The following is a 27,882-nucleotide window of genomic DNA, read 5'->3' on the forward strand; positions in this document are numbered from 1 at the left end:
ACCAAGGCCCTGCTGCCTCCAAATAGGCAGTCGGTTCTTACTGAATTCAGGAGTAATAATTTGGGTCCTCTCCTCACAAGGAAGCAAGGGCTATTATTCTACCCTTTTCTTAGTTCAGAATCCCAATGGGTCTCATCTGTCTATCCTCAAATCTCTGAACAAGTTTATCAGTGTGCACAGGTTTCGTATGGAAACCCTCCGCTGTATTTTCCTAGCTATGGAGCCTGGGGATTTTATGGTATCTCTGGACATTCAGGATGCTTACCTACATGTACCTATAGCGCCTTCTCAACAACAATATCTCCGGTTTGCTATACTACAGCAACATTAGCAACTTGAGGCTCTGCCGTTCAGCCTTTCAAAGGCCCCTCGAGTCTTTACCAAGATCATGGCAGTTATGACGGCCTCTCTTCATCGTCAAGGAATCGGAGAGATGCCATACTTGGACGAACTCTTGCTATTGGCCAGCTCCCCAGAGATTCTTCACTGCCATCTGCAAGTAACCATTGCCTTTATACAAATGCACGGTTGGCTGATCAGCTGGAAAAAGTCTTACCTGACACCCTCTCAAAGGATGGTGCATTTGGGAGCCCTCCTGGACTCCCTGGATCTTCCTAACAGCAGACAAGATTTCAGCAATACAACACAGATCCACAATCGGCAAGTGTCAATTCACTCTGCAATGCAGGCCTTGGGATCATTGGTGTCCACCTTCAACATGGTGGAGTTCACCCAATTTCACTCCAGGCCCCTACAACACCTGATCCTCTCCAGGTGGAACGGACTACCCCATCTGCTCAGATCCCAGATGATGAGCCTCCCCCAGAGGTTCGCCTGTCCCTAGCCTGGTGTCTACAGACATCCCATTTGGACAAGGGTCGCTCCTTTTGGATCCCGGACTGGGCTCTCCTCACCACGGACACAAGCCTCGGTAGGTAGGGCGCAGTAACCGGCCAGCACTCCTTCCAGGGCCGATGGACCCCAGTCAAGGCAGTGTTGCCAATCAATGTCCTGGAACTTCGAGTCATTTACAGAGCTCTCACTCTGGCTCAGGATATTCTGAAGAACAGGCCAGTGCAAGTACAGTCCAACAACGCTACGGCAGTGTCCTACCTAAATCACCAGGGGGGCACTCGAAGTCAGTCAGCAATTACAGAATTGTCCCGCATTCTCACATGGGCCGAACGCAATCTCCCAGCTATCTCCGCAGTGTATATCCCGGGGATTCTTAATTGGGAAGTGGATTTCCTCAACCACCACGACGTGGATGCAGGAGACTGGTCTCTACATCCAGAAGTCTTTCAGCTTCTGGTGGACAAATGGGGTCTACCGGATGTGGATCTCATGGCCTCAAGACGCAACAACAAGCTTCCAGTCTATGGAGCCAGGACAAGAGACCCCGACTCGGCCTTCATAGACACATTGTCGGTGAAATGGATCTTCCATTTAGCATATCTCTTCCCTCCAATATCCCTGATTTATAGAGTGCTTCGAAAGTTCAGACAGTAGGGGGACACAGTCTTGTTAATAGCTCTGGCTTGGCCCAGACTCCATTGGTACTCCGATCTTCACAGTCTCTCCATAGATGTTCCTCTTCAACTTCCTCTACGAGTAGACCTGTTGTCTCAGGGTCCATGTCTACATCCGGACCTAGCCCGGCTGTCTTTAACTCCTTGGCTCTTGAGACATCCCTCCTAATGGCTAAGGGTTTCTCGAGCTCTGTGGGCCAGACCATGCTCAGAGCATGTAAACCGGCCTCGGCTAAAATTTACCACAGGATATGGCATATATATTTCCAATGGTGTTCTCCAAGAAACTATGACCCTCAAGTCTTTAAAGTTTCTAGAATTTTTGCCATTCTTCAAGCTGGATTGGATCTAGGCCTACGCCTAGCATCTCTGAAAGTACAGGTCTCTGCTTTGTCTATCTGGTTCCAGCCTAGAATGTCTCCTATACCGGATGTTCACACCTTCCTGCAAGGTGTTTTACGTATACAACCTGCCTTTGTCCCTCCTGTGGCTCCATGGGATTTCAGTGGTGCTCCAAGCACTTCAAGAACCTCTATTCGAACCCCTGGAATCAGTGGATGTGAAGTGGCTCACTGCAAAGACTGTTTATTCTGGCTATAGCATCTGCCCGTAGGGTATCGGATTTAGGGGTGCTTTCATGCCGCCCCCCTTTTTTAATATTTCATCAGGACAGGGCTATTCTTCGAACACGCCCAGGCTTCCTTCCCAAGGTTGGTTCTCATTTCCACCTAACTGAGGAAATAGTGGTTTTGGCCTTTCAATCACCAGACCTCTCTGCGGATGAAGCCTCTTTGGATGTGGTCTGTGCTTTTAAAGATCTATGTGGACCGTACTACTCCCATCAGAAAATCTGACTTCCTCTTAGTCATGCGGAATCCATATAGGAAAATCTCACAGGCTTACATGCAGGCTGGCCTTCCTGTGCCGACTACAGTATCTCCTCATTCTACTTGCTCTGTGGGTCCCTCGTGGGCAGCCTGGCGCCTCTGCTGAACAGCTGTGCATGGTGGCCACGTGGTCTCTGTCCACACCTTTCTTAGGTATAGGGGGAAGGACCGGAGCATCCTGGGATTGAAAAGCTTTGCTGTTGGTGTCCGGTCCTCCAAGTCCCACCTACACAAATTGTCTTCTCTGTGGACCCTATGAACTTCGAAGAAAAGGAGTTAACAAGGGTAAGTTTTACCATTACTCGCTTTATTTTGGAGTGTGGGAGGAAACCGGAGCACCCAGAGGAAACTCATGCAGACATGGGAGGGGGAGAACATACAAGCTGTACACTATTAATGTCATGTTAGGTGTCAAACCCAAGACCTCAGTGATGTGAGGCAGTAATGCTATTGCTTGACTTCCAGAACCAGCAGCATATAGGTCTGTCACAGTCCTGTAATGCGTTTCTCGCTTCTTCTACATCTTGTGACAAACAGGCAGCAGTGTTGCCTTATTTTTGACTTTTATGTTCTTGTGCATCGGAGGCTCCTGGAGGAAACTGCATTAAGTGCACTCCAGCTAAGTTTGGGTTTACCTTAGATGTGAGGAGATTATACACCCAGAGCCCTGCAGATCAGGCCGTTGCGTCTCCATATGTGTCCGATACTCAGTATTTTTCTGAACTGCACCTATATCTGAACTTAAATTCCTGATTGTAGTACTCATTTAATGACAAATCCTAAGCCTTAACAAGAAAAGACGACAAAAATCATGAGTCTTTTGTTTTATAGAATCGTTAACCTGTTATCTGTAAGAAAGCATTTAGTACGCATGTTTTTCTATTGCATACAGGGGCAATGAGATGCTCCCAGTGCCACCAAACCAACTACTGCTCGATGGAGTGCCAGAAGGATGACTGGAAGGCTCATTCTCTATACTGCAAACGAGTGATACCGTGAGTGACTGTTCTGAATTCTCAATACTACCGCTCATTAAGTACTACATACACGCTGTTATTGCTGATTTTCACAATTCTAGGGCTTGTTTCTAGTAATGAACTTATTGGTTAGTGTTTCTAATCCTGACATGTTTCAAATAAGGGAAAAAAAGAAACCGATATGGTTTCGGTCAGACCTGGGGTGTAAAGGCTCAATAAACATGGGATTTTGGTTCTTACCTGATAAATTCTATTCTCTGAATTCCATTGCAGACAATTGGTATAGGAGGTCCTGGAGAAGTCTGGGTACTAAATAGGTTAAGCTTGACAGCCCAGGAGCCTCCTCTCCTATACCCCACCCTCTGTCCAGGACAGCCAGTTATTACGAACAAAGGACAGAATGTAGGCGGATAAGAGAAGAACCACAACACACACACAGAAAGGGAGTCTAGGAGGGTCTGGACAGCCCATCCCTGGGAAACACTAAGGAAAGCCAGGGGCATATGGGTTGGCATACAGTCTCCCCCATGGAATTCAGAGTAAAAGATTTATCAGGTAAGAACCAAAATCTCATAGTCTCTTTCATCCATGGGGGACACTTAAGGGACACTGAGAGGTTCCAAAGTCTACTAAGGAAGGGAACGCTCCTGTGCTGTGCGCAGGACCCCCTTCTCAAATCTTGTATCCCATGGTCCCAAAAAATGTTCTGTGTTTAAAAAAAAAACCAAAAAATCGGGACACCCCAAAAAATTAATTTAAATATTGGGGTAAAAAAAAAATATAGGGAACACACTTCTAACTTAGCGGAATGGAGTCCAGAGGGGTTCCCTTACATGCGGCAGGTGTTTTCTTCATTGTGGGAGTAGCGCCAGGTGCATTTTTGCTGAATTTTTTTGAAAATCATTTAAGGAACTTAAAAATATGCTTACACCCGTTTTCATGTACCCCAAATTTGATGGGCATAGTTATTTTTCCCCAAAAAAACTTCTAAATGCTTTTCTGTATCACTTTCTTCCAGGCCGCATTTATGCACCTGCCGCGGCTATTTAAAGACACGACTTTCTTTTGCAGGCAAAAACGGGGGTACACATAGTGATCCCCCATGTCTGGACATCTTTAGGGGGGAGATTTAGGATTATTTCCCAAAAATTCCCGTTTTTGTTTTTTTTTTGCGGATCCAAGTTTCGCTGGTTCACGATTTTGCCTACTTTGAGATTGAATAGTGGGCACGCGCGCAATTCTGTTCCGCCAGGAAAACAGGCGAAGGAGGTGAAAAGCTGAGCAGGCTGGACTGTTCGCCTCAAATTGAATTCGGGCCATAAGGTGAGTCATCAGCCACGACAAGACGTCTCTGATCTGGCGATCTTACACTACATGATAATAGCACCTACTTTGGGTCATACCTTTTTTATGTGTTTATAAATTGAGAGCCAACACACCTGGAGGCACCCCAAGTGGATTCAATTGTGTCAATTAAGACCGATAACTGATCTAACGTGATCACCTTTAGTAAGAAGGATAACTAATTCAGAGACCTGAGTTCTACATATGAACTATGCCTTGTATTGACAGGGATACGTCCTGCACCCGGGATGGGGAGGGGGAAGAGAGTGATGTTGGCAAGGTGGGTTGACTGAGAAGTGCTGGCCAAAAACAAGTTAGTATCTGCGGTTGGTGCTCTCTGTGCACCGCTCGTACTTCGCACCAGAACATGGAATCTTATATTGCATCTGTTTGAATTAACCCCTATGTTATTGGTCCCTTTTCCTACCTTCCATTTGGTACCCACTCTGACCATGTGGCCTGCTGTCGTCCTTGCCTCAGCTTTTGATTGGACAAGAGCAGTAGCCATTCTTCCAGGTTCCACGTTCAGTACACACACCTACTTCTATCTGCTCAGTTATTACAGTACTTTGCATCCTGTGGGAGGGATCCCAACCTATGTCTTCCGTATGGGGCATCCCAGGGAGGAGGTGTATTCCTAATTCTACATCCCTTTTAACAACCCTTTTGGCAACTATTGAATACAAATGTTAGATATTGTGGTTAGTAAGGGGTTACACATTGAAGAATGTACTTTATATTGTGCCATTTTATGGGAAACCGTTGGAGGTGCTGTTGCTCTTATGTTAATAGTTTGTATTTGAAATTACTAACATCTTATGTGTAGAGAGTGCAGGGTAACCTGGCTGTGTCTATGATGTGGTTTTGACCCTCTGCAAAATCTTTTTCAGAAAAGAGACAAATGGGGACAAATCGCCAAGTGGTGGAGGAGACACAAAACCATACCCAAAGGTAACAGAATATAAGCATGTTCTAGGTGTCGTGGCTGACTATAATGTGATGTTTGCTACTGAGATTTGTATTTTTCTGTATAGATATATAAGTAATAGTGCTTCTGTACCCATGAGCTGTCATTTGGGGACTCTGGAGAGATGAGCAGTCCCCAACAAATAATCAGTTGTCCTTATGATAGTAGTCCTGATTCAGACCCGCTCGCAAGCGGGTCGATGGTCCCCCACTGTGCATACGCGAGCCGGCTCCGGTGTGCATATGCGTGAGACCCGGCCAGCAACGGGCGCTCCGTCGCTACGGGTCTCGCACCAAAGCGGGGCGGCTGTCGATTTTGATTGACAGCTTGCCCCGTTTTGGAGGCGGGCAGGGGGGGTGGCTGGCCAAACGGAGGCGTTCCCGAAGGAACGCCTGCCGTTTGGGGGTGGCCCCACTGACCTCGCGTGTGATGTCAGTGGTGAGCTTCCGACTCTATTAGAACCGACAGTTCACTGGGGCTTGCGGAAACAAGACCCTACCACATGAGTCTTGTCGCAAGCCACGATGGTCACGACCATCACCTAGCCGCTCGCTAAAGCTGCGGGTGGTCACCCACATCTTAGCAAGCGGCCAGGAGGCCGTCTTTTAAAAAAACAACAGGGACGCCCTGATTCAGAGCGAGCGCTCTCAAAGAGCGTCCGGCTCTGAATCAGGCCCAGTGTTCCTTAGACTAAGCCAGTATCTGCAAGAGTTTCATCTATATAATAAGCGAGGAAGCTTGTCTATCTGTTTGTCTTTTATGCACGGCCAGAGATTTGGACCTAGCTCCATCAAATTTGGCAGGGTGGTGTAGTTTAACCAGGATTAGGTTTTTGCCTAGGTTTGAACTTCGTCAGGGCCACACACTGTCACACAATCCCAAAAAATGGGAACACTCTAAAATTAGACAGGTTCTGGGGCTGGCTCAAGAGGAAATTGCCTGAGAAAAAAATCTGTGTGAAAGCTACAAAACTATCCTTTTAACCTCAGTTTGAGCAACTGTCAATTTTTCTCTTGCAGCAAGGCTGGGGAACCATGAACAATGGGATTGGTTATTGGGGCTGGAGCTGGCACTTAAATGAAACTGTAGTTTTAGAAAGTAAGCTACTCCCCGCTGCAATCCCACAATTCCAGTGTTCTTAAGTGCCTGAGGAGTAGGGCACGTTTTAGAAGGGCTCTGCAGCTCTTTGTTGTTGCATAGTTTTATTTTCTTATTTTGTAATATAATTTTTCTTTATAGATAGGTCAGCGCACAGTACGAGTGCAGCAGCAGCTCAGAGCTCTGTTCAGCTGGGACATCCATATCACTCCGGTCTCTATTGAGACCACTGGGAACCAGCGCACACAGTCGCTCTTTCAGAGGGTGCGGTTGCGAATGGCGGCCTCCATTTTGCAGGGTTTTGTGGGCGGCGCCTCCCCACACATGCAAGAGGAGTGCGCAAGCTACAGGCTGCCCGGATAAGCTGGGCTTGACCAGACCAGTTTCAAGCTTGCGTTGTTCCCTTCTGTCTGGCATGGGCTTCACCCTTTATATGGTTAATTTCCCAGCCACGCCATGTCCCGCCCTGACTCTGTGCGGCGGCGGGGTTTGCAACAGTCGTGTCATGCAGAATCATTAGCTGCGCGGGACGCAGGTTAAGGGTGGACTTGTAGCCGCTCTTCCTCCTTCCAATGCTCCGTTGGTACTTTCACACTACGAACTTGCAGAGACTGGCGTCATCCCGCAGGGTGCTTGCTTCGGCTGCACATACACTAAAATTGTAACAGCGGAGATTAGCAGGGCGCCTGCGCACAAATGACGCACATTCGTAAACTATGCCATGCATGGAGTGGAGGACAGTATTGCTGCTGGGCGACACTCTCTAGGCAGTTTAGTTGTGGATTCCCAAGCGGTGGCTGTGGGTCCGTTTACGCGTTGGCGCCGGAAAGTCGTTGCTTGCTCTTCTTCAGAGCTTTCCAATCTCATTGTGACGGCCTACGAGCTGCCAGATTTAGAGGTCTCCGTTCCTTGCAAACTTGACTTCCAACGGATAATGTCTCCGTGTGGAACTACCTCAGAGGGTTGTCGCTGTCTTTCAAAGATCCTGTTTTCATAGGTCGAGGGTTATTGTTCCCACCTTTGCGAGCCTTGTCAGGGTGCCTTAAGCTGTGGAACTTTTAGACGCAGGGCCTCATGCTTGCGCGCAGGGTCTCCCTACTCGAATAAACAGGACAGTTTCGCAAGCTGAATCTGTGTAAAAAGGCCGGGCAAAGCGGGGCTCAGGTAGCTCCAGATTTTCAGCTGCATTGTACATTTATGACCATCCGTTCCTTACAGTATCTACTGTTTGGACAGGTCGGTCCGTTTGACCAATGCAGGATGCTTTTCTTCCCCAACGTTCGGGAAAGCACATTTCTTTCGGCAACTGGCCCTAACGCGGGGTCTGCTTTTCTAAGTTCTCACTCCTCTTTGGGGTGGGGCTTCCTTGCAAGGGCATTCTACCAAAAGCCGATTCTTCCCCGGCCGGTGGTTCGTTCCGAGGGGTCGGTTTTGGTCTCGTGCCAATCACCGTTCAGGGGCCAAGGCTCCAAAGTAGCCTAGCGCCTAACAGGGCGTCTCTCTACTGATGGCAGTTGCTCCAGTTCGGACACAGTTGTGTGGATTATTCAGACACCTGGATGCTAGCCATAATTCGTGATGGTCCCATCTTGGACCCCAGAGATCCACCACCAAGGCGACGAACACGCAGGCATTGAGAAATGTTATAATTTCCTCATCTTGTACGGCGTTTCTGCTCCAGTTCTACCACGGGATCGAACACTGGAGTTCTACTCCAGTTTCTTCCTTGTATGAATGCCGAATAGCTCAGTTCGCCTGATCTTGAATCTTCGTGCCTTGAGCATGAGTGGGAGTTCAGTTCGCATGGACTGTCTCCGGTCAGGGATCCACAGCACGGAGGCCAATGCTTGCTCACTAGCGTATGGGACGCATATCTTTATGTTCCTCTTTGGTTCGATCATCCTTCTTTCCTCCGCATGCAATAGCAGCTGTTCCCTATTTATTCCAGGCCCTACTGTTTGGTAGAGCCGCTGCTCCATGGTTTTGCATCAACATAAGTTTGGTAATACAGAGCTTATTGCGCATAGTATCACAATCAGACTCTCTTGGGGTGTCCTGCTTATGAAGGATAATTCAGCTTCACAGTTACCAAAAACATGTGATCTAAGAGGTTTTTCTTTTACTTCCAGATCAAAACTGGACCTTGACATTCGCAAGGTCTACTTCGTTGACTGTGCCTTCAGTTCAGCTGGTTTTCTTGCGGAGTGCACACCATCGACCGTCGTCTCGAGGTTGCAGTCGGTACCTTGTACCAGTCCGTACCAGTCTTGCAAAGCATGGGGTGGTTCGACATGACTGTCTCCACCTTCAAGACCATTCTGGAGGCCGGGTTCCACTCGAGGGAGTTTCAGAGGGTTATTCTCAGAAATTGGGAGGAGTGCTCAGCATCCGTCATGACCGACTGGCTGGTACGCATTCAGTCAGACAACGACACGGCAGTGACCTATGTAAGTTTTTCGGAAGGCATAACCGGCATGGATACGGTGGCGGAAGCAGCCCAAATCTTTTTCGGGGGGGGGAAGCCTTCGTTATGCCTCTATCAGCTGTGTTTCTACCGGACATGGAAAATTGGATGGCAGACTTCCTCAGCAACACCATGTTCCTCCCGGGGGGAGTTGGCTTTCATGACCTTTTATGCTCGAACTTTGGACAGCTAATGATGTTTGTTTTGTCTCTCGGTGGTCCGCACTATGCTGTGAACCCAGACTCCGGTATCATCTAGCGATTACCAAACAGTTTGGAAGCTCTACCTCTTGTGATGTGAACAGGTAGGGGTTCCTGCCTCCACGTTTCACGTCTAACGTTTCTTAGCCTTCCTTCAGGAGGTTTTGGAGGCCGATTGACTGACTACTTAAGTCTGTGAATATACAGGCTTCGGCACTGTCACTTTATTTCCAGCGGTATTTGGCCTTTCTTCCGACGGTCCAAACCCTTTTTGCTAGGTGTGCTACATATTCAGCCACGGTTTCATCCCCAGGTGGTGCCATGGAATCTTGCTCTGGTTCTGTCGGCTCTCACACAGGCTCCATTGGAGTCGGTGCATTCAGCTGATCTTCTGTTGCTTGAAAGCTGGTCTTCCTTATGGCTATTTCCTTAACTCGGCATGGTTCTGTGTTTGGTGTTTCCAAGCCACCTTTTCTTGTCTTCCGTGAAGATAGTGCCGCTCTCTGTACAGTTTTTACTTTCCAGCCGATGCTTGTTGCGGCCTTTTGCTTCCACTAGAATCTTGTCTTTCCGGTTCCTCGTCCCTCTGTGACTTCCTGGGCATGGGATGATCTGGCTCTGCTAGTTGGCCTGAGCTCTGCAGATTTTCTTGGACACGTCTCTCTTGGTATGCCGCACTGTTCTCTCTGGGTTCTTTACTACGCACATGAACATAGTTGGCCGTATACTCAGCAGACCCTTGCACGTTCGATCAGCTTGGTCATCACTCACGCCTCTTCTGGTGCGGGGCAACCACCACCAGACTGGGGGTCAGCGCCTTCTGCTAGGGTGGTGGCTAACTCATGGGCAGCATAATGCTGGGCTTCAGTAGCACAGGTCAGTGGTGCGGCTGTCTGGTCCCCTGTCCGCACATTTTTACGTTTCAGTTTTTTTTGCCTCTGGTGGCACCCACTTTGGGCGTACAGTTCTCCGGTCAGGCAGGCTGAGCATTCCCTCCCCTGGGGCGGCTTTTGAACATCCCATTATTTAGTGTTCCTCAGACTTGCTGCAAGAGAAAATTAGGATTTTTGGTCAACATATCATTGAATCCTTTTCTCTTAAACAGGCTGGGGAACACTGCAATCCCTACCTCAAGCTCAGTCGTGCAAGATTTTGGTTTTTGACAGTCCTTTTTGTTTTGTTTTTTTGTTTCCTTACTGGTTTGTTTGGTTGTTATGAACAGTTTCACAGACTCTTTTAAAGAAGTACTGAGGTTGTGGGATTGCTGGGAGGAGGAGTTTACTTTTTAAAGCTACAGCTTAATTTAAGTGCCAGCTCCAGCCCCAACCTACAATCACATTGTCCAGTGTTCCCCAGCCTGCTTAAGAGAAAAGGATTCAACGGTAAGTTGACCAAAAATCCTATTTTATGACTCAAGCAAGTTCATATTAAATCCAGAGTTAAGCCGTGTACACACCAGACGATTTGTCGTTCGATCCGGCGGATGGGATGACATTCCGGGCAGTGTGTACCCGCTATGTCGCTGATGATGTGCGTTCCCGCGTGTCACCAGCGACTTCGCCCGTCTGACCTGCATGCAGGGCCAAATGGCTATATTGTCAGCAGGGGACATGCAGCATGGCACCCTCTATCGTGGACGACTTTGGCTGGGTACACATCGTTAAGTGTGTACACACCTAACAGCAGAGACAGTATATCTGCAGATTAAGTGATCAGATGATGATCATCTGGTCCCATGGGCGGGTGGGGGGGAGGGCGAGAAAGTGTTGCGCCCGTACACACAGCACAATGCCACAATATATCTGCAGAGTGACCATATATATTTGTCAGCCCTCTGTGCTTGCATGCAGGGCATAACTAGAACTTTGAGGGCCACATAGCGAGATATTAAAAGGTTGCGCCCTCCCAGAGGTAGAAAAAAGCACATATATGTGGCCCCACACGGAGCCAATTCAGGTTATGCCACACAGTAGTACCCCTTATACACATTATGCCATGTAGTAGTAGTGTCCCTTATACATTATGCCACACAGTTATACTCCTTACACTTTATACCACAAAGTAATGCCCTTTACAGATTGCCACATAGTAGTAGTGCCAAATAGAACAAATTTTGACACAATAGTAGTACCCCTTACATATTCTGCCACACAGTAATGCCCCTTACACATTATGCCTCCCCCCTCCTCAGCCACTCACCTCCCCGTGTCCCTCCAGCAGCCTCTCGCCTCCCCCGTGTGCCATCAGTCAGCACATGTGGATTTGGTACAGGTCCGTCAGCTAATTACAGCTGGCCAAGCAGCAAACATGGACAGAAAGCACTGGCACAAATAGAATCTGGTGCCAATCAGCCGCCACTTCTGAGTCCATGAGCTCTGATCGCCTTGTGACCGGCGGCGTTGTCTCTCCATGTCTGACTGCCAGTGCGCCAACTGTGATCAGCTGGCACCAAATCAACACCGCTGCCACTCTGGCTCTCCTCGGTAGGCTTGACTGGACCGGACCACCTTGTTTGCGTGACATGGTGCAGCTCAGAGGCAACCCGGGCACCATAGCAGACGCACCCCTTGCACCCACGGTAGTTACGCCACTGTTTGCATGCATGATAGGAATGGGTTTATTGGCGAGGACATTGTAAACAAAGGCTGCAGGTGTACTTCAGGTCAGGTCTTCAACCCGTGCAATGCCCGGTATCCCAGCTAGTATTAAATAATAGAGAGAGAGAGAGAGGTACTTCAATTATTGTCAGGTTTATTGTTAAAGTTAAAACTTCACTTTTAATATATACTATGTTAAAATAAATATGTAAAGGACACTATGGGGCGGGTTCACAGACCCATGTAATAACGATGTTCACGTAGTTGATTTTGATATAATATATATAGCGGACAAACGGCGGTGGAACGCGCAGTGAATAATCACAAAAGCTGGGTCACCTGACCTCAAATATCTACTTCAATGTTTCAGCGCGACGTCCGGCAACAGACTCACCATGGCAGCACTGTAAACAAGAAACCGTGTGAAACAGTCACCAATACATTACATGATATTAAAACAAAGACAGAGTGAAAAAAAGCTAACAGCTGGGTAACAGGGCTAATGATGTACACAGTTATAGTAAATGGTTAATAAACAGCATGTAAGTAACTCTAAACTAATTAAAACTTGTTAATGACCTGGTCTCATTTAGCCCAAGCGGCTGTACCGTATGTAAACGAAAAATCCAACGGGCTTCAGACTGCACAGCATCAGAAATGTCGTGGAAAAGTGATGGGTGTTCTCGGGCGGTCACTGGGAGGTGGCTTAGCGCAGACACATGAAGGGAGTGTCCTAGGTAAATAGCGGATGCGTACACAGATGCTCAACCGCTTGCATGGGAGGCCACATACGGCCGGAGAAACTGTACCCGCCATGTGGCTGGTGCAAGTTTCGACAGTGTGACAAACTGTGGCGCCTACAGACTTTAATCATTTTATTACTCAAGGGAGCGCCACTTCCACATGAGAAAATATGTACAGTGCCATTACAGCCGTGGTTATTAATTATTATTCACATATCACATTAAGTTTTGTGTAGAATTTAAGCCATCACCCCTCTGCTTTAGGAGTTCATGATTGCCAAGTATCCAGCCCCTCGCCCCCCGGCTGTGATCTCCGTTGGTATTTTATGTGCTTGCTGATCATTGCATGGTTTAAATAGACAACTGCAACATTTTGCAGTATATAAAACCAAAAGCAATTCTGCCCTAATACATAAATGTGTCAGAGTTTACTTAATAGGAGATTTTGTGCAACATATAGGTATTCTGGGTAGGCTCACCTGCTTCTAGCTATATTCTTATTGGCATGGGATGATGCGGGCAATAGAATAGCTTAGAATTAGCAGAGCCAGAATCCTGACGATAAGTAGCGGGGTTAGGGGGAGGCTTAGGCTATAGGGGGAGGGTTAGGCATCAAGGGGGGAGGGTTAAGTTTAGGGTGTGGAGCGGGGGAGGGTAGTTTTAGGCACTGGGGGGGTGGGGAGTTAGGTTTAGTCAGCGGGGAAGGAGGGGCAGGAGAAGGGTTAGGATACCTACCAACATGTGTTGGTATCCTAACCATGTCAGGATTTTAACCACCTGGATCCCGAGCGCCGGGAACGCATTGGAATATATAGGTATTTATATTTTGTTGCAAGTCGTCCTGGTAGCACTTTTCAAATTATTGTATTTATTAACTTGTATACTCAAATTTAATGTAAAGTTTCTACTTCAGGGTCCACAGGGTGACCTTGGGGTATAGCTGGATCCTCGGGCACCACGGAGTTAAAGCTTTTAGCTGCTCCCAGGATGCACTTGGGTCCAACCTCCCCTATACCCCGCCCCCGAGCCACAGGCACCTCAGTTTAAGATGGTGCCCGGCCGGAGTCGGGTCATCCTGCGGGGGGGGCTGCAGGAGCAGCCCCCTAAAGCTTTTTTATTTAACTAGGTTAAATTTATTTTTTGACTTTTAGTTTTTTTTCTCCAGAGCGGCAGCGATGGGCTGTCTGTACAGACGCCCACGCTGCCGCTCCTTCTCCCTGCTGGCGCCGCGACGCCTGCACTGAACTGTGGATCGCGGCGGGGGAAGCCAGAGTCTGTACTAGCCGGACTCTGGTTTCCCCCAGGACTGCTGCCGGAGACGCCGGGGAGATCAAGGTAAGCCGCGCACCGCTGATTAGCGGCGGTGCGCGGGTTCCTTTTAAATGCAGTCCCATGCCCCCTGTCTAGGGGACAGACCGGGGGCGCTAGCAGTGGCGGCGGGCCCCCCCTCCAGCGGAGGCATACCCCGCCAGACCACTAGACCACCAGGGTAAATAAACGGCAAGCGGGATGCCGGCAACCCGGGGGTTAAATTTGCTAGCCAGGGGAGGAAGCCTTCCCTGTCTAGCGGCTCCTCCCCTCAGCTCAGCGCGCCTTTCAGCACGCAGTCTGGCGTCGCTGAGCTGCAGACTCTTCGGCCACTCCTTCTCTGAGGTCTCCAGCAGCCATTTTCTCCAAGTGGCAACGCAGATCTTCAGGGAGCACGCGGACCGGTCCCCCTGTGTACCTCTCCCCTGCAAAAGGACAGTGTACACAGCACTATAGCCCTCCCATACACTGAATCTGGGAGGTTGATTGTAGTGGAAGGTGCAGTGAGTATATCTTGTATGGTATCTTCCTGCATGGTATGTGACTTTTGCTAGTGCTGCCTGTCTGTGTCTTTTTTCTACTTACTGTCAGCCTATACCTATCCCTTTCCTTCTCCTACAAGCCCTACAGGTGTGCGGGGGAAGGGTGTTTCTACTGACCTCACTTATATAGATCACGTATTTGTGAGGTCCGTCACATACAGTTGTGTGCTACACAGTGCCATATTGGGGGCTGTTGTCCAGCACACGGGTGAGTGCGCACGTTTTGTCATGTCTGAGGAGGAGATTGAGCACTCCGGGGCTCCGGTATTGTTCTCCTGCAGGCGCTGTTCTGCAGGAGTGGATAGGGAGGATTTGTCACAGGACGGCCTGTGCGGACGGTGCCAGGCGGTCCCTGGTATGTCTAAACCTCCTATGTCGCAGGAGCCATCATGGGCGATGTTTTCCCTGGTGCTGGTGTCCATCACGGACCGTCTGTCGGTCCCGACTGCCGCCCCTACTAGGGCGTTGCCCCAGCCAGCCATCCCCCATTCCCCGGGTGTCCCACAATTATTGCAGACTCCCCCGGGGTCTCAGCCTGTTGGTCCCTATGCGGGGTTGCCAATGTATATACAGTCCACCCCTGTGGCGCAGCAGGCTGTGGTGCCGTTTCAGGCTCCTGTGGCAGCTCCTCCACCCTGGGTGGATGCGCTTTCCCACACTGTCCAAGATTTGGCGGCAGCATCTTCGGCTTTTCAGTCGATGTTGCGCAGTGACGTGCCCTCCAGGGCGTCTAAACACACAGTTATGGCGCAGGCTGCGCACTTTTCGGACTCTGAGGGGTCCTCGGATGATGGTGAGGTGCAGGATGACTCAGCCTCAGATGCCTCAGTCCAGGAGTTAGACACTAAGTCTTCCATCAATGTGCGGGCTCTGGTTAGGGCGGTGCGGGCCATTCTTCTGATTGAGGATGAGGCACCCGCTCCCAAGTCGAGGTATCCTAGTTTAAAAGGTTCCTTCTGCAGCGTTCCCCTTGTCTGATCAGTTGACTGATCACATGGCGGTGGCCTGGCAGACGCCCAGTAAGCGATTCCTGCCACAGAAACGCTTGGCATCCAATTATCCATTTCCGGAAGCGCTTTGTAAGAAATGGGAAACTCCGCCTGCGGTCGATTCCCATGTAACACGCCTCATCAGGAGTGCTACTTTGCCATTGCCGTCTATATCCTCGCTGAAGGATCCTACGGACAGGAAGGTGTAGACGTGTCTAAAGTCTGTTTATTCTCTCTCAGGGGCTGTAGCCCTGCCGTCCATGGCCATCTCCTGGGTGGCCAAGGCCATTGAGGGGTGGGCCAACGCCTTGGAGGACACGTTTACGGATGAAGCTCCGGATGTCCAGAGGGCGTTGTTAGGACAGATGAGTAATGCCACCTCCTACATTGGTGAAGCATCTTTGGATGCTAGCCTGCTGACCTCTAGGGTTTCGGCGGCAGCAGTGTCTGCTCGCAGATCCTTGTGGTTGAGGTCTTGGAGAGCAGATGCGGATTCAAAGAAAGGCTTGGAGGCCTTACCTTTTAATGGAGAGTTACTATTCGGTCTGGACCTGGACAAAATAGTAGATACCCTGGCAAAATCCAAGTCAGCCTTCCTCCCTTCAGCTGCTACACCTGCTAAGGTCCGGAGCTCGGCCTTTCGTTCCTTTCGGGTTCAGGGCAAGGCAAAGGGTCAGTCCTTCCCGAGGCAGTCCGCACGAAAGACCGCATCAAAGCCAAAGAAGCAAGCCTGGAGTGCTAGGCGCCCTTCTTCCAAGCAAGAAGATAAGCCTTCTGCGTGATGGGACGGGCCTCCCCCTGGGGGATCCCAGAGTGGGAGGCCGACTTCTTCTATTTGCCCAGTGCTGGCACAATACCACCACGGATGCCTGGGTGCGAGAAGTGGTCTCCCAGGTGTGCGCCCTGTCTTTTCGGCACAGGCCGCCTTGCCAGTTTTTTTGCACAAGTCCTTCTCAGGACAAAACCAAGGCCTTGCAGGTTCAGGAAGCCATAGAGGCCTTGCTGACGGCGGGGGTCATTATACCCGTACCACAGTCTCAACGTGGGATGGGGTATTACTCTACGCTGTTTCTGGAGCAGAAACCCAATGGCTCTCATCGCCCCATCCTCAATTTGAAGTCCCTGAACAGGTTTCTCAGGGTTCCCAAATTCAGGATGGAAACTTTGCGTTCCATCATTCTGGCGATGGAACCGGGGGATTATATGGTCTCCCTGGATATCCAGGACGCCTACCTCCATGTGCCTATAGCAACATCGCACCAACGGTTTCTGCTGTTTGCTATTCTCCACAACCACTACCAATTCAGGGCTCTACCCTTTGGTCTCTCCACGGCACCAAGGGTATTTACCAAGGTGATGGCGGTCATGGCGGCTCACCTTCGGAGCCAGGGGATACGGCTGCTACCGTATCTAGACGACCTCCTCTTGCTGGCGAGCTCCCCGGAGGTACTGATCCAGCATCTCCACCTGACTGTCGCTTGTCTACAGGCGCACGGCTGGTTGATCAACTGGAAGAAGTCCTCCCTCATCCCATCACAGCGGATGGTTCATTTGGGGGCCCTGCTGGACTCTCGTCAGCAACGGATTTTTCTGACTCCAGAGAAGGTCTCCTCCTTACAGCTGTGGATTCACAGTTGTCTGAGCAGTGGCAGAGTGTCGGTGCACTCAGCGATGAGAGTTTTGGGGTCCATGGTGTCGGCATTCGACATGGTGGAGTTTGCCCAGTTCCATTCCAGGCCCCTGCAGGGGCTGATTCTTTCGAACGGAACGGATTGCCATACAGGATCCGCTCTCAGATGCTGGTGTTGTCCTCGGAGGTGCGTCTGTCACTAGCCTGGTGGCTGCAGACAGCTCATCTCCTCGAGGGGCGCCCCTTTTGGATCCCGGAATGGGTTCTGCTCACGACAGATGCCAGTCTCCGGGGTTGGGGGGCGGTGACAGGCTCCTTGTCACTTCAGGGTCGTTGGTCGGCTGAGGAAGCGATTCTTCCCATCAAATCCTGGAACTGCGGGCAGTATACAGAGCCCTGCAGTCGTCCGGCACCGCTCTTCACGGAAGGGCCGTTCAGGTGCAGTCAGACAACGTCACCACGGTGGCGTAAATCAATCATCAGGGAGGGACTCGCAGTCTAGCTGCGATGTCGGAGGTGTCCCGCGTCCTGGCTTGGGCGGAGCGCTATCTTCCAGCTCTCTCGACAGTCTTCATCTCGGGAGTCCTCAATTGGGAGGCAGACTTCCTCAGCCGTTAGGACGTGCATCTCGGGGAATGGTCGCTTCATCCAGAGGTATTCCAGCTACTCGTGGACAAGTGGGGGCTGCCAGAGCTGGACCTGATGGCGTCCCGTCACAATCACAAGCTGCCCGTGTACAGGTCAAGGACAAGGGACGCAGGCACAAGTCTGATAGACGCGCTGTCGGTGAGATGGCTGTTTCAACTGGCTTACTTGTTCCCTCCGATATCTCTGCTGCCTCGGGTCCTGCGCAAGTTCAAACAGGACGGAGGCACACTGATCCTGGTGGCCCAGAAGGCCGTGGTACTCCGATCTGCGGAGCCTGTCCATCAACGCTCCGTACCTCCTACCTCAACGGCGGGACCTGTTGTCTCAGGGGCCCTGTCTTCACCCGGATCTGGGGCGACTATCTTTGACGGCGTGGCTCTTGAGACAGCCGTCCTGAGGTCTCGGGGCTTTTCTAGCTCCGTTATTACCACCATGCTGAGGGCGCGCAAGCCTGCTTCCGCGAGGATCTATCACAGAGTGTGGCACACTTACTTTCAGTGGTGCGAGGCCAGAAAATATGATCCCCAGGTGTTCCGGGTTTCGCGTATTCTGGCTTTCCTTCAGTCGGGTTTGGAGTTAGGATTACGTCTTTCCTCACTGAAGGTGCACGTGTCTGCTCTGTCGGTGTGGTTCCAGCGCAGGATTGCTGCTATGCCGGACGTACACACCTTTTTCCAGGGTGTTTTAAGAATCCAGCCTCCCTTTGTGCCACCTGTGGCCCCGTGGGATTTGGCGGTGGTTCTTCGGGCCTTACAGGGTCCGCCTTTTGAGCCCTTGGAGTCAGTGGAGCTCAAGTGGCTAACTTTTAAAACTGTTTTCCTCTTGGCAATTGCTTCTGCCAGGAGGGTTTCAGATTTGGGGGCGCTTTCTTGTCGTCCCCCTTTTCTGATTTTTCATCAGGACAGAGCGGTGCTTCGCACTCGTCCTGATTTCCTGCCTAAGGTGGTTTCCAGGTTCCACATTAATCAGGAAATTGTTGTACCAGCCTTTCAGTCACCTGATCTTTCGGCTGGGGAGACTTCCTTAGACGTTGTCCGTGCACTCCAGGTTTATGTGGACCGGACTAGTTCTGTGAGGAAGTCGGATTCTTTGTTTATCCTCTTTGGTTTTCACAAGAGGGGTTGGCCTGCCAACAAACAGACTCTAGCCCGTTGGCTTCGTTCTGTTATTATTGAGGCTTATATGCAGGAGGGTTTACCTGTTCCAGCCTCTGTTAAGGCTCATTCCACTCGGTCTGTGGGCCCTTCTTGGGCTGCTAGCCGTGGCGCCTCTGCTGTTCAGCTATGTAAGGCGGCCACCTGGTCTTCCATTCAGACCTTTTTGAGGTTCTATGCGTTTGACACCTTTTGCCTCTCAGGATGCATCATTTGGGCGCCGGGTTCTCCTATCAGCACAGGAGCGTCCCCGCCCTTAGTTGGACTGCTTTGGGACATCCCCAAGGTCACCCTGTGGACCCCTATGGACCCTGAAGTAGAAAACAAGAGATATGGTAAGAACTTACCTTTGTTATCTCTGTTTCTACGAAGTCCATAGGTTCCACAGGGCACCCGCCCTGACGCACCTGGCTTCATATGGGCTCTGTGACTGGTCACCGGTTTTCCGTCTCCCATTTCTGTGAGTATGGTTCTTGTGTGTTCCAGTCTTCCTTCTCTCTGTTTCGGTTCCTCCTCCGGCCTGGGCTGCTTACCAACTGAGGTGCCTGTGGCTCGGGGGCGGGGTATAGGGGAGGTTGGACCCAAGTGCATCCTGGGAGCAGCTAAAAGCTTTAACTCCGTGGTGCCCGAGGATCCAGGATCCAGCTATACCCCAAGGTCACCCTGTGGACCCTATGGACTTCGTAGAAACAGAGATAACAAAGGTAAGTTCTTACCATATCTCCTGTTATCGCCTCTGAACACCACTCATTTCTAGTTTGTTTAGGAGAGGTATTATTATGCGTTTCTTTCAGTGGCCGTCTCCCACGGTCGGGTCTCTCATTACTGTATTGGTTTCATAGCTCCCAAGGCTACACCCTCCATGCCCCATATCTATTACAATTATATACTTTAGGGACTGTGCTTTCTGTGACATGTCCTCCATCCCATGCTATAGGCTAACAATAGTCTCTTTCTCTTAGCCCAAACCATGTGCTGCTGTGCCCGATTTCAGGGGTGACCATGGGAGGAGGATTACGCTGCGTGAGCTACAGGTGCCAGCTCTGGCTGAAGGGACAGAGATGCAGGTGAGATCCTGCAAATCACAGACATGTCACAGTAATGAGGCCTTCACTGACGTGCATTTATATATCCTCATGCCTGAGAACTGAAAGTACTTTCCCTGTGCTCACTGAGGAGTAGACTATATAGTGTTCTCACCCAGGTGCTGTGCACTCTCTGCCAGCCGGGGTTGAGGGGACATGTGCTGTGAACTCTGTGCCAGCTGGGGTCGAGGTGCAGGGGGATCCTCTTGCCGGAGGGGGCAGTCCTGTACAGGACTATGTAAGTCCGTCCGACCCTTGCTGCCTGGCGGTGTCAAGAAGTCTAGAGTGGTGCACCCCATATAAAAGCCCTGGGGAGGGCACCGCTGTTATAGATTGGGATATACTTTAGTCCAATTTTTTTCTTCATCTAAATAATATTTCTCTAAGGTCCGTTGTGTTTCCAACATGCAAGCGCAGTGCGCAACAGCTTCCACTGCCGGGGATACGGGACAGAGCCTAGCGGGAGAGGGGGAGGGCAGCCAGGAAAACAGTATGGGGGTGGCACAGAACAGAGGTCTGGACAGCGTGGAGGGTTGGGTCAGAATAGGTGGAGGAACAGGAGTCAGGAGAAGACGTAGAGGGGGATGGGACAGCAGCAAATATACAGGGAGTGAGGTAGGACAGCCCAGTGCGTGGAAGAACTTCAGGCAAGGGGGGCTGAACAGCGAGGGGGGGGGGGGGGGTGTTTGTAGGGTACAGCAACAGATAAAGAGCGGGTACGACGGACCGGAGGTGGAGCTGGAGGCAGAGAGGGGGGAAAGTGCGGTATGGACAGAGCAACGGTAGCCGCAACTAAATGTTTCAAAACATTACATGTTTGTGTTGTACAATGTTCACATTTATAAACATCTTATTTACCTCTCTATATAGTTTTAGTAGTACTTTCCTGTTCTGATTTTGTCTTTTTTAAGCCACGTGTTAAATATTTTATGCAATTTACTTCTGTCTTTTTTTTGTTATCCTTTCTTAAATTGTTATCAGGGCTACGTGATGGAGTTTTCAAGCCCAAGTAACTTTTTTGTCCAATTCTATAATACCAAATCATTGGAAAATCTCACAAAAGTATCAGAGTCATTGAGAAATATCTACTCAAACCCAGAGAATGTGAAGAAAAGTTATACCCCCGACGTAGGGGAGGTCTGCGTGGGCAAATTTTCCAGGGATCAGGTAAGTGGCATGTTGCATAGTGTTGTCCACGTTGTGTACATTCATAGATCTGCACATTTATTCTGAAACTGAAAATAAAAAAACAATTAACGATTTTACACAAAATGAAAGATTTGGTTTCCTTTTTTTGTTTTGTTCCTATCTTTTTACTTCATACTGTAGTCAGCCCTTACTGTGGGTATAAGTCCACTCTAGATACGTAAAGACAGGTCGTTTTAAAAGCGCTTTGTGGGATAGATAAATGTGAAGATAAATGCCAATACTGTGGGACATCGTGATTCAAGAAAGTAACACTGGCATAAGCAATGAAATAGCTTTTTCAAAGACTAAAGTTCTAGAGCAAAACCGAGTAATAAAACTCTTTATATACAAAAGGAGTACAATGCTATGATAATATTGTCGCAATATTAATAGACAATACATGTATAACAATTCAAAATAAAAAGGAAAACTTGTAGGAAATATATCAAGTAGTTGTATCATCTGGGGGAGCAAGAAATCGCTACAGCCTTTTAAATTAAATTAATCCCGAAAGTCTGACCATTTCCAAACTGTTCCATGCCCTTTTAAACACGGGGTAACCCTGAGTGATGTCATGCACAAGCTTTCCTGTGATTGGCCTGCCAAACTACATCAATTTACCTTCATTTAGAGCTCACACCAAACTCTGACATTTAATATGAGAATTATATCATTCTATGGTTTCTGTAAACAATAAAATCTATTTGACACATGATGTAGACACCCATTCTCCTGATGAAGGGGGGAAACAGGCTCAAACCCATGATAGTTATGAAGTTGTGTTTTTTTTCTTTGTATTTTAAATGTTGGGGCATGGGGCTTGCACCGAGAGACTGGAGCTAGTGCTAGGGATATACCAAAATCCTCTCCTAAGGGACGAGCAGAGACATAAAATACAGGAAATACTGCAGACTCCTCAACAGTGTAAGCTGGATTTAATGGCAGTAGGCTTTTATTATCACAAAGGATTCATATACTAATAAAACTAGTACTGCTGCTAATATTAAATAGGGGATTAAGAGACTGGTATTGTATGACCGGGCAGTGTGGGGGTTTAGTGGTATCGGCCCTAGTTATGTGCGCTGATTCCGCTTCTCCCTCATGTATTAGTGTGGGGTTGGGTGGTAAATGACAGGGGCGCTACGCGCCTCCGCCATTATCGGCGCCGATATCTACAAGATAGCGCTCTGATATGCTAGGCAATGTATGAATGGTCGGTGCCCACCGTTGCCCCTGATGGGGCCTGTTCCTGGCACTAGACTAAGGCGCTGTTGGTTCTGGCAGGGATCACCGGAGGGGGAAGTTTTCACTCCCCCACTCCGGCAGACGAGATGTTCTTACATCTCACTGTACTGCTTCCTGCTTTGCCTCTGTAATGAGACATAAAATGTCTCCATTCTCCGGTTGTACGCTGCCTCCCGTGCTTATGGTGGCTTGCTTCAGAGTGGTTCAGATTTCCTGGTTTCATGCCATGACTCTGCAGGGCAAGATCTTAGCTCATTTCCCCTGGACCGGGCACAGCTTGGACAGGAAGTTCATCCGGCTGTCACCTCAGACGTGCTAAGCTCTTTCTTTTTTGTTTTTGTGGTGGCTCCATTCTCCAAACCTCTCCAAAGGGTCCCCCCTTCGCTGTTTGTAATCTGGTTCTTGTCACCACAGATGCCAGCCTTTTGGGCTGGGGTGCTGTGACTTTGGGACCACATCTGCTGTCTCCGGTCCAGAACCGAGTCAGATCTTCCCATCAACATCCTGATATTGAGGGTGATCAGGAATGTCCTGGTCCAGGCTCAGGATGCTCTGCGTGGCAAAACCATTTGGACAATGCCACTGTCGTGGCTTACATAAATTGGCAGGGTGGAAGGAGGACTCGACAGGCAATTGTGGAGGCGGCTCACATTCTGTCCTGGGTGGAACTGTTTGTTCCTGCCATTACGACTATCTACATTCCAGGAGTGGAAATCAGGGAGGCAAACCTCTAGGTGGATCACTGCTGCCATCCGCAAGGCGTATCTGTCTTCTAATAAACCTGTCCCAGCATCCCTCTGGGCTCATTCTACTCATGCGGTCAGGGCGTCTGGCGTGGTTCAACGGATTCCCTCAGTAGAACAGTCTTTGCAGGGTGGCAACCTGGTCCTCCGTGCATACTTTTTTGCGATTTTACCGCTTCCATACTTTTGGGTCCTGTGATGCAAATTTTGGCCTCAAGGATTTGCGTGCGGCTTTGCCGGTTGGCTGATATTAATGCTACAAGACTGGCGGCCATCACCTTTCAAGAGTAGGACATGGTCAAAGAAAGAGCGGAACCTAAATGTAAATGTACTGGTTATATGTGGTCATTGCGGAAGTCAATTCTGCAGTCTCGCCTGCTGCTCATGGGGGTTTGATAAATCTCTCATTAAGTGTTATTACTTCATCACCATTTTGCACCAGTGTTCTTTTAAGGATCAGGCCTCATTAGGCTGCCATTCTGGACGGCCCGATTCAGGGATTTTCGCAAAGCCAATCGAGCTATTATTTGCAATTGCACATGTGCGAAAGCCACACTCGCAAAGGTTGCGTGGGCGTGCATAAATTAGCCATTGTGCTCTCCTTCACAGCATGAGAGCTCTCTGCGTGTCAGGAGTGCCCCAGTATTTGCAGCAGGTCAGACTTTCATGCTGCGTGACTGCCCGATCTGCATCCATGTTTATGCTGGTTTAGGTCGTCGGATGGATATGAGAAGGCAGCAGCGGGCGTCCCTGTGCTCGGTTGTGCTTTGGAAGGCATTAGCATAGTTTATGTGATATGTGAGAGTATGCATTTGCGATTGTATTTGTGTACATCGCTGAATTCGGACCTGAGCCTGCTTCTGAAGGGACATGTCAGAATTATCCTTATACACTTTATTGTTCTGTCCTGATCTGTTGGTGTTTGTCCTAGCTGTTGTTTTGGTTACACAGGTCTCTGAATTGTCAGCTCTTTCTCACCGTTCTCTGGGCCTGATTCAGACCCGCTCGCGAGCGCTATGCGCTCGCAAGCGGGTCGATGGTGGAGGCCGCTCTAAAAAACAAGAAGGACGGCCCTATTTCACAGCGAGCGCTCTGTCAGAGTGTCCGGCTCTGAATCAGAGCCTCTGTTATTTTATCTGCCCTGTCCTGCAAAGCCCACATGAGAAGATTTGGGTGTCAATTGATCAGACAATATCTTTTAGCTCATGGTCCCTCTTTATTACAGAGATAGAGATACGATACTAATACGTTCCATATGGTAGATTTAGTAGATGGGTATGAAGTAATAGGTCCTACATTGCTGATGAAGCCGTGTATTTCATAGCATCGTACAGAACATAGAATAGAACGTGTCTGTTACCTTGCCAGCTTTTCATCTTGGATCTACAGTGTGCGAAGCATAAATCACAGGCCCACAAAACACATTCCTCAGCGGAGTCCTTTTGTACATAGGATAGTACAGATCTTTTTTATTAGTACAATATTTCATTTATTCTCTGCTCATCAGCTGATACTTATTTCTACAGTTCTACTTACTCTTTTTTTTTGCCCTTGGAGGATGACCTAAATCTGCAAATAAAGCAAATCAGAATCTGCACAAATCAATGTATGCATTTTTATTATTTTACCATTAATATATTTTTGTTTGATTTCTGCAACATTTTCAGGTCTGAGTAAACATTTTTTACCAAGTCAGGCACAGATACATGAGAAACAATTGCAGTGAATGTTACTTTCTTTACTGTAGCGAGAACATCTGTTTTCCCTGTGAATCTATAATAAAGCTTGTTTGCGTGTCATGCCTTCACCCAAGCACATCCTTTACATTTGCCCTTATGAAACTCCGGTGGTTGAGTAAAGCCTTATCCTTCAATCACCCCTATCAGTTGGATTCATCATGTTCCATGTATTCACCTGGTGATGGCAGCAGAGAGCAGCGTTGAATACAGGATATTGTGTAATCAGAACACTGGGTGAACTTAAAATTTTATATATATATATATTTCTACTTCAGGGTCCATAGGGGGTCCACAGGGTTGACCTTGGGGTATAGGTTGGGAACCAAATCCGGGCACCACGCAGTTAAAGCTTTTAGCTCCCAGGATGCACTGGGTCCACTCTCCCTATAACCCCACCCCCAAGCCAGAGGGACCTCAGTTTAAGTTGGTGCCCGGCCGGAGTCGGGTCACCGTTAGTGCAGGGGGAGCTGATTAGCAGCCCCTAAGCTTATTTTATTTTATTTTTTAGGGACAAAGTTTTTTCATGGACTTTGGACTCTTCAGAGCGGCAGCGTCAGACTGTCCATAGGACGTCTAAGCTGCCGCTCCGTCACCCCGCTGGCGCTGAGACGCCAGTACAGATCTGGGGATCTCAGCGGGACCCCAGAGTCTGTACTAGACGGACTCTGCGGGCGCCCAGGACTGCTGCCGGATCCACGGGGAGCAGGTAAGGTCGCGGATCACCGCTTGCTGTGATCCGCGCATTTCAAATGCAGTCCTGTGCCTCCGGTCTCAGGGGACAGACCGGAGGCGCCGGCAGTGGCGGCGGGCCCCCCCATACCCCGTGTGTCCACTAGACCACCAGGGACTTAACGATCGGTGCAGGGAGCCGGCGTCCCGGGGGTTAATAGCCGGCCAGGGGAGGCAGCCTTCCCTGTTACAGCGGCTCCTCAGCTCAGCGCGCCTTTCAGAATCCATAGTCTGGCGTCGCTGAGCTGCTTCCTCCGCGGGCCACGCTTCCTCTGAGGTCTCCAGCGGCCATTTTATCTCTGTGGTGCAGCAGAAATCTCTCAGGATGGCAGTGAGTCCAGTCCCCCTGCGTACCTCACCATCAGGTCAGTGTACACAGCGCTGTAGCCTTCCCAGACACTGAATCTGGGCAGTTGAATGCAGTGTAATAGTGCAGTATATTATATGACATGTTTATGTATATATCTGCATTGTATGTGACTTATGCTAGTGCTGACTGTACTTTATTCTCTCACCTGTCAGTGTATATCTATCCCTTTTCTTTATCTGCCCTAATACAGCTGTACTTAGGGTGGTTCTGAGACCTCACATTTATATACTTGTTAATATTTGTGTGGTTTGTCACATACTGTTGCGTGCTGCACGTTGCCATATTTTAGATGGAACTGTGTGTTGAATACGCTGAAAATGGGTCCCTGCAGCTAATTTTTGGCATCAGTCAGGACCAGTATAGTGCTGCTTAATATTTCCGCCAAGATTGGTCAGATATGTCTGACCAGGAGATAGAGCGTTATACTGCACCCATTTTTACTATCCTGCAAGTCATGTGCTGCAGGTGTTAGTGCGGAGGATTTGACTCATAAAGGGTTCTGTATGTGGCGTCATCTGGTGCCGGCCTCTTTCACGACCCCCTTGGGCGGTTTGTTTTCTCGGGATCCTCTCAATTGCGGATCGCCGGGCGGGCCCCATTGTTGTACCTCACTTGGGGTTACTTCACCATACTGCCCTTTTCATCTCAGGGTATCTCGCAGCTTCTTGCACTCTTCCCCTGTGACACAGACTACCGCTCCCTGCAGGGGTTTTTCGCAGTATATGAATTCCCCCTGGTGCCACAATAGTCTGTCATTCCCCTTGCAGGGATTACCACAACAGCCACCCTGGGTGGATGTCGTTTTCTACGAAACGCTAATTGGCGTGGTTGACGCCCTGTGGTTACTTCCCAGTTGGCTCTGCCGTGAACTGGGTACTGTTCGGGGCTCTTTCCCTCTTACACGGGGGGAAGCCTATTTCAGGTATTATTATCCCTGCTTTAGGGCTGGTAGCAGGTCCATTCTGGTTAGAGTGAATGTTGACCTGCACCTGTATCATGCACCCTCAGTATTGCGTACCTTCGGGTTACCTGTTGCTGACTAGCGGGTGGATCGCATAGCGGGACTCTGGCTGTTGCCAGATAGGAGGTGTTACAACAGTGTTTGGCCTCCTGTCCCAAATTCCCTGAGGGTCATCACGAGCCCCTCCTGGGGGGGATGGGCGTGTTACTCGTCTGATTACAGACGTTACTACGCCTCCCATTCCTGCGTGGTCGGATTCTTCGGATCCGTAGGTGGTAACTCTGCCTGAAATCAGTATACTTGCTTTCAGGAGTTGTTACCCATCCTACCATGGCTATAGCATGGTTGGTTAATACTATTGCATATTGGGTTGAGGCATTTGTAACGTTTTTTCCCCTCCAACACGGGGGTTCAAATGTATTTGGTCGCTCACGTAATATATGCTGTTGTCATAGGTGGAAATGCCTATATTGGATACCAGTCTCCTAACTTTCAGAGTTCCGGCTGCGACTGTATCCTCCGTAATACCCTATGGCTGCGCTCTGGGAATGCAGAGGTGCAGATACCATCTTTAGGGTTGATATTGTTTGGTCCTGACCTTGACAAGATTGTAGTAACATTGGCAGTATTACTAACGACAAGTTTACCGCTTTCAGCTATGCCCACTACAAGGCCTCAGACTAAGTCTGTTAAGTCTTTTTTGTCCTCTGGGTCAGCCTAAAGGTCTGTTTCTTCGTAGACTGTC

The 27,882-nt window shown here is 49.4% G+C and overlaps 1 protein-coding gene across 1 annotated transcript in view; it reads left to right on the forward strand.

The window, feature by feature from the left end:
- The window catches only part of TDRD1 (tudor domain containing 1), a 197,311-nt gene that overhangs the window by 68,253 nt on the left and 101,176 nt on the right, over positions 1-27,882 (forward strand). Inside the window, exons 4-7 of the mRNA XM_088456052.1 lie at positions 3,309-3,411; positions 5,628-5,688; positions 20,040-20,144; positions 21,144-21,329. Coding sequence (XP_088312178.1) covers positions 3,309-3,411; positions 5,628-5,688; positions 20,040-20,144; positions 21,144-21,329 — 455 coding nt within the window. The remainder of the gene's footprint in view (positions 1-3,308; positions 3,412-5,627; positions 5,689-20,039; positions 20,145-21,143; positions 21,330-27,882) is intronic.

The sequence above is a fragment of the Taudactylus pleione genome, unplaced genomic scaffold (assembly GCF_031769625.1).
Source record: "Taudactylus pleione unplaced genomic scaffold, aTauple2 ptg000685l, whole genome shotgun sequence".
Lineage (NCBI taxonomy): Eukaryota > Metazoa > Chordata > Amphibia > Anura > Myobatrachidae > Taudactylus > Taudactylus pleione.